The 12,187-nt window shown below is 35.4% G+C and overlaps 1 protein-coding gene across 11 annotated transcripts in view; it reads right to left on the reverse strand.

Moving 5' to 3' along the window:
* LOC128207788 (EH domain-binding protein 1-like) overlaps positions 1-12,187 on the reverse strand; it is a 45,232-nt gene that overhangs the window by 3,070 nt on the left and 29,975 nt on the right. For all 11 annotated transcript variants that reach the window (XM_052910916.1, XM_052910920.1, XM_052910922.1 and 8 more), the window contains 2 exons: positions 7,321-7,394; positions 2,712-2,826 (listed from right to left, as the gene is read on the reverse strand). In XM_052910916.1, coding sequence (XP_052766876.1) covers positions 2,712-2,826; positions 7,321-7,394 — 189 coding nt within the window. The remainder of the gene's footprint in view (positions 1-2,711; positions 2,827-7,320; positions 7,395-12,187) is intronic.

Consider the following 12,187-nt stretch of genomic DNA (forward strand, 5'->3'; position numbering starts at 1 on the left):
TTGTCCTTGCTGTTTGAATTATTCTTTGGAATCACAGACTTATATTTAGTTTAAACTTTGAATGAGAGCAATGTTAAGTATGGGTTTGTATTGACAGCCATCAAACCCTTGAAACTGGAGAATTTCTAGGGGGCTGGCAGTCACCAAATCTCGGCAGTCACATGCCAAGGGGCCAGGGAATTAACACAGAAATAACAGCAACAATGGACGTTAAAAAGTCACAACTTTCACATCACGTGTGGTCCAGCTGATAAATGAGAAACATTTGACAGTTAGAGTTAATCCCCTTTAATCCCTCTCCTTTCTGGAGTCATAAATACTCCTAATTATATTTAAATTCCAAAAAAGTGACCAGGGGATGGAATTCTTGACAATAGTGAACTGAATGGATAAAGTCTTGACAAATTTGTTTCTTTTGGAGATTAAAGGCTGACATTAGAAATATTGCTGACCTTTCAAACATTAAAAACCATTTTGTAAATATTTATGAATTCAAAATTTCATTGTAATGTCATATTTTCATTCAATAAATTTTTTTGAACACTAGAGTTTAGAGAACAATATTTTCATGCCTATCCTATCCTGTTCAATATTTTTTTCAACAGAATTTCCAAATTAATTTTATTTAACAACCAGACAAAACTCTTTCTTTGTAACAAAGTCATTCATTATGATCAAAGTCAGGGAGAATTCAATATGTGCGGATATGCAGCAGTTACATGTTCCCATTGCAAATGACATTGCCTGTCAACCTTGCCGGTGAAGCTGGCCTGCTGTATGAAGCCCTATATCTCTCCTCCATGGTCTGGCTTCCCCTCCTGTGTCCACATGGAAGAGATTTATAACCTTTCCCTATCCATGCTCTCCCTGCTTTAACAGCAAATACAGGGCTTCAATTATGTTGACCATCTATTACACTACAGGACAACAAGCTCTACTTGTGTTTACCATGTGTCTTGTGACTATCAGTATAAATATTTTCTTTTTTTTCATATCATCTGTTATATACTGCCAAAAAGTCACATAAAAATTTCTGAAACTTGTTTGTTTTATTTAAAACAAATGACAACATCAACAATGAAAATCGCCTCAGAAGGAAAACAGCGTCATTTAATAGGCAAATCTAGACCATCACAATATATCAGAAAGTGACTAGAACCTTTAATGAAATGTACTTTCTAGCAGATATTTTATATTACAATCCCTTACAAAAGTCTACCATCAGGCAGAATAGTTACTTTTTCCATCAAAGTTGAGAATGAAATACCACCAAAATAATGGTTGAAAGAGAAATCCATTATGAGATCATGTTTGAAGATCATGTCCCAGGGGACACTGATTGAAAAACACTGAATGAAATTTTGCTTCAATCAAATCTCACACAAGTCAAAGCAATGTTTGCAAACGAAAATCAAAGAAAGGACACAACAGAAACCCCTGTCATCAGCTATTGTTGACTATAATGATGTGCTGAGAAAAAAACATAATTGTCGCAGGAGAAAGTATAATTGGGTGGATCGCGAACTCATGCTTTTATTCACTAAACAATATTGCAGAAATTTGTTTCTCCTCCGCTTGGGCGAGTCTGAAAGGGTGATGGCTCATCCACAAATACTGGTTGCCATATTTGTTCATTATACCCCACAAACAGAGGCTGGGGGCAGCATTGAGAGCCACTCGCCTGGCAAATGAGAGAAACTTCCAAGGGAAAACATTATTGCATTAGCTCCCCAACTACCTTAACATTTCAATACTGTCAGGAACATTTACTAATTTGTTAATGGCTCAATTATGGATTAGATTCAGCATGAAAAATCAGGTTGAAAAAGCATGTTGCATATCAATCAGGGAGTTTTACCTGGATTGAGATGATACAATATATTGGTATAATGATCACCTAATACATCTTTCCAAAGTGTGAATAATATTTAACAATTATTAAATGCAAAACATAACTGTAATGAGTGCAAAAATAATTTTTAAAGGGATTTCAATTTAGATCTTTTTCATATTGGGTTTTTTATTCAGGAAACAATTATGATCCTTAATTTTCAAAAGTAAGCATATTAATGGATGAGAACAAGCTAAAAGCAAGAATTTTTTTTATTTTAAATAGAACACTAACTCATTTTTTGCCTTTACAATATAAGAACAGTTTTTCTAGATTATACATCTGCTGACTTTACATGTTACAGTACTGATAATTCAGATATATAAGGCTCATTTCATTGAACTTATAATGCTCCTTCTGATTTTAAGTAAAACTCCCATGGGTTTAAGACCAATATAATAGTCATCCACCACTTATGCCTCCGCTAGTTTTTAGACCAATATAATAGCCATCAACCACTTATGCCTCCCCTGGTTTTTAGACCAATATAATAGCCATCCACCCCTCACGCCTTCCCTGGTTTTTAGACCAATATAATAGTCACCCACCACTTACACCTCCCCTGGTTTTTAGACCAATATAATAGCCATCAACCACTTATGCCTCCCCTGGTTTTTAGACCAATATAATAGCCATCCACCACTCACGCCTCCCCTGGTTTTTTAGACCAATATAATAGCCATCAACCACTTATGCCTCCCCTGGTTTTTAGACCAATATAATAGCCATCCACCACTCACGCCTCCCCTGGTTTTTAGAGCATTATCATAGCTATAAACCACTTACCCCTCCCTGGAATATAATAGCGTCCACAACTTACGCTCTCTCCTGTGAGTCGAGGTGCTGCACTAGCTCGTCTCTCTTGTTCACGATCACAACCAGCTCCTCCAGCAGTAACTTCTCACGCAGCTTCTGAGCCTCCGTCTTCTGCCAGTCTGTAACACACTCAAGATAATGAATATATATATATACTAGTATATGTTGTTGAACAGCTGTTCCAAGAATATCTAAAAATGCTACACATCTGATTTAGACTGCATAATATGATACATATAAATATATAACATACAATTTTGAATGCATTTTTAATTTATGCTGAATTACTTTATCTACCAGATTTTGATGGCATAAGTGCAACACATTTTTGCAAAGATAATGAATTTTTTATACTAATTGACATTTTATCTGCATGCATACTTCTTTATCAGTGAGTAAAATAAACTTTTACAATTAAATGCAAAGTTTTGATTTGTGATGTTATCACCAGCCATCTCTGAAATGATACGCCCTAATGAAGGCGCAGCAATCAAATCCAATCAACTTCTCCAAAATTGTTTCGGCCGTCTTCAGGAAAGTCGAGCCTTGTGCCTGCCAACGGGGCTGGGATTAGGCTCAGCCCAGAAGCACAAATCAGAGCCCATGTTCCGCTGTGTACATACAAACTAATGGACAATTATGGGCGACAAGATGACAAGAAGAATTGCACATCTAGAGGAGGGAAGAAATCAGCTTAGCTCGTGTAATCCTCTAAGACGCAGTGTTTATGACCAGAGCGTCAATATCAGAAAGAAGGGGGAGGCCATTTTGTGAATATTGTTAATACAGCTTAAAATACAAAGACAGGACAAAGACTTAGCTTAAATAATCATATTTACAAATAACAGGCATTGAAAAACACCATTTGAAATGATTACCATTTATTTATTCAGTTGGTTAACTTTAAATGATAGAGGTCTAATGAAAAGTGAAAATAAACACTAAAGGTCTTTATTAAGAAGTGTGCCTGGAGACTGTGGAGAAAATCCTCCGAGAGGATGGCACAAGTTAACGGTTCTTAACGTCATTAGCACGACACACCATAGTCCGTCATTATTTGAGCAACATGAAATGATGTGTGAAATTCGAGGGAACACAATCATTAGATAATATTATGGTTCATCAATCAGATTTTACCAGTGACCATATTGCCAGGAAATGAGCCAAAGCCCATAAATGACCAAATATCTATTTTAAGCCCCCTCATAATTATATTAGGAATTTTATCATCAATCAAACGTTTTTGGGTTTCAAGTTATTTCTCACTGCATCTTCTTACTTGTCTTCATAAAATTAGGCAATATTGTTCTTAAGTTTATTGACTCCAGAAAAAGTGAAGCAAATTGTTGACTGACCGACTACATGATTGTAAACCAGTCTGAAACCTAACATGGCTGACATTTACTGCGGACTGGTCACAAAATGAATCTTGGATATTGACACAAAGACGACAGCAAAACTGCCTGTAAGGAATCACGAAAAATGAAATTAATTGATGTTGGGGCTTATTAAATCAATTTCTAATTTTCTCCGAACTTGCCAATTGGAAATGTGTCGAGGTAAGCTGCTTACAGTACTTCGGAAGGGATTTTCAAAGAAAGGAACAAATAATCGAAAATGGTATTTAAGCCATGGAAATTGGTGAATATGTAACGGAACACCATCATTCTGAGGACAGACAGTGTCAGGTAATTACGAGGCATTAAGCCTTGCAATCTGGAACTGTCATTCCAATGTCCTACAAAAAAGAGAGGAATATATTGCCTGGTCAAATCAAGACTTCTCATTAAACTAATCACCATTGCTGTGCACTTTCACAATAAGATTTAAATGATAAATGCAGGTCTTAATTAAAGTCCTTAAATATAGTATAATATTTTGGTTTCTTTTATATCACTCTTTTTCTGTGTTAACTCGAATCATTCACCTGAGATTCACATACAAAAAAATAATATAAAGCAATATCGACTACTGGTATAATTGTATAACTAAGATTACAATGACTTTTTTGTGTACATTTAATAAAATCAAATGATTGTAGAACAGATCACACTGATCACCTGTAGCGAGGATGCGTCTTTGAACCAGTCCTAATGAATGTGCACATTCAATTTGCCATAAGGAAACATGGAAATTGTCACCATATGGTTGATAATCACCACAATGCTGGTTGACATTGTGGCCGATAAAGCTGGCAATGAAGCCTAAAATCCTGCCCAACATGGCTACATTCGACCATGTGTCTCGTGGCAGTGGGGCAGAAGGTATTGGCCCCACATTTACACAGGCCTGGACCGGAGATTAATAACAGGTACTGGGCAGAAGGAAACATTTCTTTTAGAGTATCTCAGAAAAATGTCACACCTTATAAGTTTTAGGACAAGGTTTTTTCAACATTTCAACATTAAATGTATGCACAATTAATAGATAAACAGAAATTTCTCATTTTAATATTGCCATTAAAATAATATTCATTGTTAAAGAACACAACTAGAAATAATTGTTGTATTGAATATTGTTGCAAAATGTTGCAAACACAGAACACGGTCCATTACCCCAATCATTCCCCTAATCCAGAGGGCGGGTAACGGATTTGATGCCGCCAACAGCTGTCCATTTTCTGCCCATAACAATCATAACCTCTGCTGTATAACATACATTTATACGTGGACATGTAGTCCACATGTTGCTTGTATGAATATCTTTGCATAACATTATGATAATCTCCGTCATAAAATAATGTTTCCCAAGTTATTGCCTTTGATTTTTTGGTACGCCTTTTCCATCAGTTGGATACGACACTTGAATTGTAATGTACCATTAAAGCAGATATGTGCACTCAGGCTGGTAATGACTACATTGATGTTCCTATGAAGGTAATAGTGGAAGTCAGAGATACGAAAGACCCGTGGTGTCATATCAACTAAATTTTTTCAACTTCACGATTTCACTTTCACCAGTTCACGATTTCACAAATTCAGATTTCATGAATTAACAATTTCAGCCTCAAAACAATATGTTTCCAACTACATGATTCCAAAGATGGAAGCGTGAAGTTAAATGGCACGACAGGTCTTCTGTACAGGGAACAGGCTATGTCTGCGGTGTGATGACAAAACATTGTCATGCTTAAAAACAAAATTCAAATTACATAACTTTCATGTGAATGTTTGCATTCCATACTGTCCTATTCCCCATACATAAATGAAGACTGGAAGCAAGCTACTCATGATTTAAATTTGAGATCAGGGCAATAAATTATTGTTTGCTTTAAAAAAATAAATAAAACCAATTTAGAAACAGATTGACAGAGAGAAAGGGAAGGTGACTGTCAAAGAGATGTTGTTTACATGCTGGAATCCCATTTTCCTGGACACCAATAGGGCATATTGCAGCACGTCATTTTACCTGCAGGTAACACAAAAAGTGTGTCAACCATCAGCAACAGTGTCTGCAGTTGACAACTTACAAGCTACATGAAACGTGACACCCCTAGCCTGCTGTCCTGTTCATGTGAGTTATCCCCTATATGACAGGCGGTAAACACAATGTCTGGAACAAAGCCTGCCTGCATCCCCACTGATGACCACAGGTGGTGATGTCCAGTCCAGGAACTGACTGCTGACTGGTCAGTGTTGTTCAGCCAGTCAGGGACAAAGTAGCGGTCACTTGAATTAAGGTTTCTCCATCTGGACTGGGACAGGTATGGGGTGTGCTTATTGTTACATCTGGGCCGATACAGGTATAGGTTGTCCTTGTTGTTACATCAACATATGCTATGTCCAAACCAATATCAATTTGCTTATAATTTTTACTGACACAATTCTTATTCAATGTATTTTCTTAAAATGTTTGAACAGAATTCAAATATTTCAAGGAATTATTAATTTATGTCTGCAACAAATTGCAAGTATTTCAAAAATCTTTTTTAAATGTATTTGAATTAAATAAAACCATTTGTGTTTGAAAAGGAGCGACAAAGTGGCGACAATAATTGCACATTACTGATTTGAGGTAAATTAAAGATATTCTGATTACAAAATGAACAGTAGTTCATGACCAAAAGAAACCAATTGGAAAAAGAATACTACAAATGACAATTGATATCTGCACAAACCTGATAAGGAGCTACAGAACCAGCAGCCAGTCCTGCCAGTTAATTACAGACCAGCAGAAATGGCTTTTAAGATGGCAATATGGCCATACAGGTGCTCTAATACCCAATTATGATATAAATCTCCAGCCACAGGTACTCATCATTTAATTAAACTCAAGGTTTTGTAATATATCACATCATTTTTGCACTAAAAAAATAAAGTAATTACTTGATATGTAAACCCCTGCAAAAGATCATGGTATCACAGTCCTTAAACCTGTTCCATAACACTGCATTTGTACTGCCTTGTCATGAAGGTAATAATGGCACTTCATTACAACAATGCTTTATGAAGAAGTCTTTGTTTTCTTAGAAACATTATTTTCTAGATAATCAAACAAGAATACAAATATGGCTGTATATTTTTCAATGAAATGTTGGTGAAAAGCTGTATTTGACTATGCCCTTCCCCAAGATAACGACTTTTTACTTGTTACTACCCTTATGTAGTACTTACCATCTATGGCCATCATGGCACGGAGTTCACGGTTGAGCAGCTCAAACTTCCTCTCCAAGTCATCCTCCTTCTCTCTGAAAATATACACAGAGAGAAATATACACAGAGAGAAATATACACACAAAGAAATATACACATCGGTTATAAAAACAGAGAAATATACACACGGAGAAATATACACAGAGAGAAATATACACACCGGGAAAAATACACACGGAGAAATATACACAGGGAGAAATATACACGCAGAGAAATATACAAACAGAGAAATATACACACAGACAACTATACACACAGAGAAATATACACACAGACAACTATACACACAGAGAAATATACACACCGGGAAATATTCAAACAGAGAAATGGATAAAACAGAAATATATACACAAAGAAAAAATATACACGCAAAGAAATATATGAAAAGAGAAATATATACAGAGTAATATACACACAAAGAGAAATATATACACACACACATACACACTCACACAGAAATATACACACAGAGAAATATACAAACATAGAAATATACAGGATGAGGAAATTAAGAACGAGAGTAATGGGCCTGCTTTTTTGCAACTGGTTGAATGTATATATTTACTAAGAATATCTTGAACAGGTTTTGGATTCTGAAAACATTTTTTTGCAATAATAGTTTATAAGTGAATTTGATTTGTTGGACATTGAAATACTAAGCCTTTAATTTGCTCATTTGAAAGTAAAAGAAGAAAGAAGAAGTTAGCATATGATTTGATTAATCAACTTCGAAAAATTATTCAAACAAAACAAACTCCTAATTAATGGGATTAATGCAAAGGCCTTCATTTCATTAAGATTTACAAGTCTCAATCAGGCGGTTTATCTTTCATAATCACTGAAGTTAAAAAAAAGTTGACTTTACCATATAAAAATAATAACTGATGAAGTATTGAACATCAACCACTGCAACCCATAATGGCAATAATTTCAATGGATTTCTTACAAATTAACTGCAATCAAGACTTTGACAAATGAGCAATTCATTTAATTGTAGCTTGTCAAGCATCCAACTCAGCTTCATATCATCTATAAGGGTAAAGATTTTTTTTTAATATCATTTTAATACCTGGTTGTGGACTCCTAACATGGTCAGAGTACTCCAACCAGTGGTAATTCCTTGGTAACCATATCCCCCCATGTAAGTGGTTGGACATTATTGTGACCAATTGCACTGTCCAGTAACTGGACAACACTATTACATGATCCTTGACCATAACTGGTCTGGAATGACACTCACATATTTCACACAACCATTCACACAAGCCTGCACCCTGATAAGCCATGCTCCTTTGAAACATATATCCAAACTGAAGAAATGACTGCATTGAGAACAAAGCACATCTTTTAACATTTAACATTTCCAAGTTGCAAAGTTGGGGCTTTAATAAGAAATATTCTTTTCTTTTCTCTTATTCCACTTATATAGGGGAAACGTGGTTCCAAATCAGATTTCTTAGCCGGCATTAGTGTAATGGGTTTAAGTCTAGTAGATGATCATATTTTCTCAATATACTTAAGGTATTTTCTAGTATTCTCAAAGGATCTGAACATTAAATCTGCTATTTAGTCAAATACCCCCAATCCCCATGTATATCATAATTATCTCTCCTAGTAACCTTATTAGGGAACAATAAACATAGTTGTTTAACAAAAAGGGGCTGACATATTTATGACAGGGTTTTTGCAGGCTTTAATGCCCTGTTAATCTCATTTGTGACATCTTCTTTGCTTGTTGAAAGTCTTTTGCAGCATTAAGATAGGGAGATCATAGAGATAAATTAACTTAAATTAAGTTGCCATTCTGGCTTCCCTGGACACCACATACCATCTATAACAGCGAGTTACATGAAGCAATACATGTATAACCATCACATTAAGCAACAAAATGCTGTTGACAATGTGTATAATATCATAGAAATGTAATAGACATTGCCGCTGTAGAACAACAGTAACTATGCACAACATAGACTTCAATGTAGTTCTTATATGGTCATATAAGTGACTTCAAAATGGTCATTGCAGATGTGGCTTTGCCATTTTCCATGGCCTGTTTTACCAAGAATTACGGAGTTCTGCTGGTGACAGGCCACGTTATCCTGACAAGATATCTACTGTATCAATCTTGCTCAACACGCAATCAGCCAGAAAAATGGCACTACATCATCCCCACACAGCTCCAAGCACACAAGCCGATTACACTAAGAACCTACAAATGAGGTCCCCAATGGAAAATGCCGCGCACAAGACTTAAGTCGGGAAAATCTTCTTAGCAAACTTTTAAGCCTCTTCTGGGAAGATACGGCAGAAACAGGGAAAATATGGAGCCTGTAAACACAGGATGGAAACCAGAAGAAAACATTTCCTTCACAGCAACATGAACACAATTAATGTTTGTATGAGAGCGGACATTTAAGGGATGTTTTCAATTATGTTCTCGTTTAATTATACATGTAATACTGGCAAATTTCTATCTAATGGGTATTATTTACTCACAGTTTCAAATGGTTCTGCTTTCTGTGTTTGATACAGTCATGTGATTTGATCACTTCTAGGTTTTCTTTTAACATAACATTTTCTTTATATCATTGGGAGGTAAAAATCAAATGAAAAACAGAAATTTCGAATGGCATGAAAAATGTGAAATTGTGTATAAACTAAGTAATTGTAATTAAATTGAATAACAAATATTAGTTCCAGCAATCATGCTGTTAGAAATTTAATAATTAACACCAAATCATCAATTACATATCAAATACAGAAAACTGATAAGGGATTTGTGAAGAAAACAAATATTTTTAAATGAAAATAAACAAATTGTTTTGGGGGAAGAATGATGCATTTTGAAAAAAATGTGATACTTGTCCAGGTTGACAAAAATGGTGGGGTAATTAAATTTTAGTCTAGGGCAGCAAATTTATGTGTGATATTTTGTCCACACCATTTATATGATGTAGGATATGTTTTCTACCAAGTCTATAAAATGGGAAATGATGGCTATGGAACATTTTGTCCAAGCCGCACTCCCCCCTCCCAAAAGTGTCATAGTTAGATACTATTTTGCTACTACTTTCATTTATTTGACATAACACTGTAATAACAACCCGACTTCAGAGAGAAAATATTGTTGCTTTCTTTATTTGCTGAGGTCTTTTGGACTCTAATCTTGACCCCTATTATCCCTAATTTTGACAACTTCCTTCATAACAAATGCACAAATAACCCATCAAAGACATACAGAGCATTCAATTACTATTTTCACACTTATTCTACAATGTACTATTTGCCTATTCATTACAAATCAACACAAGCATAATCTGTGTAAATAAAAATATCATGGCACTTATTTATTGACAATTAATAAAAATTAATCCCAACTAGCCCCATGATTTGGCCACATTATAACTATGAAGCACCATAGAGTGCACACCATGTTTGTTTACCATTGTTTTCTAACAGAACTATAAAAAAAACAGAACTAATATGGGAAAACAACATTTTTCTAGCTTTACCTATGCACACATTCCTGTTTGATTTACCTTTATTGGAATATATATTTATTTATATATGAAAATGACAATTATACAAGCATATTTTCTAAATGGACCAATGGTACAAAATACACTATAACATTACTATGAAATTATAAAATATTATGGTAATAGTAATTAGCAAAACACTAATGGAGGGATATCCTTAACCGTAAGTGGATAGAAACTATCAAAGTTAAGATCTATGACACGACTTCAACATTACGCTTAGTGTACAAGAGGAAGTCATTATTTTTAGCAAAAGTGAGCTGAATATTCCTGATTCTGCCTGGGCGAGTACACCACCCACAAACATATCAACAATCAGATCTAAGATCACCCTGGCTGTTTTGGCCGTCAAAGGTCCATGGCGACTGTAGACTACACATTCGTTGGAAACTTGTCAACTCTGCAGACCGATACAGATCTACTAAAGAGCTGGCCATTATGAACCATGATGGGATTAGAAACCTCTTAACCAAAACCTAATCTCTCTAAATACGTTCATACCTTCTACCCTAAACATTCTATTCTCCTGTTATGTAAGCAAGTACAACAAGAATACAGTCACAAGAACATAACGGAAAACTATGCTAAGAGGCATAGCTGAAATACTTTCTTGTTTGTACCTGGGCATGGAAGTGGCCCTAACGGTCATTAGTCATGCTGGGACGTCCAATTAGAGGCAGTGGTCAGTGCACAAGACACCAGTCATATACCAGTGGTCAGCTAACACAGTGAAAATGATCGCTAATTAAGAAAAAGATCAAAGATGCAGGAAACTAAGCATACATAATCAACGGTGACTGGTCCATCTCATTGGGGAGGAATGTAGCAGAAGAATGCGGAGTATCCCTACACCTGGGTGTCCGGGCGCCCGCAGTGACAAAACACGGACTGATGCATTGTTACATGACCTAAGTCCTGTGGGAAATGATACATATACTTATATTGCTGGTAATTTGCTGAATAACCCTGTATTGCTTATGTTGATATCGATGCAAGAAACTGGACCAATATCAAACATTTTAAGAATCTCATTTTTGACAATAAATACATATGTTACTTCACAGACTTAAGAAAGTAAAATTAAGATATCTGTATGACTGTGCAGGATTTTGAAAGAGAACAGGATTTTCATTGCTGAAGCATAAAAACTTTGGTCATTCAAGTGTGGCTGGTTACGCCAAAACATACAAACAATCAGTCCCATTCCTGAACAAATATGATCATACAAATGACCACACTGTTCCAGTTAATCAAAAAATCATAATGTGAGAATGTTAAACATACTCTCC

The sequence above is a fragment of the Mya arenaria genome, chromosome 11, assembly GCF_026914265.1.
Source record: "Mya arenaria isolate MELC-2E11 chromosome 11, ASM2691426v1".
NCBI classification, from domain to species: domain Eukaryota; kingdom Metazoa; phylum Mollusca; class Bivalvia; order Myida; family Myidae; genus Mya; species Mya arenaria.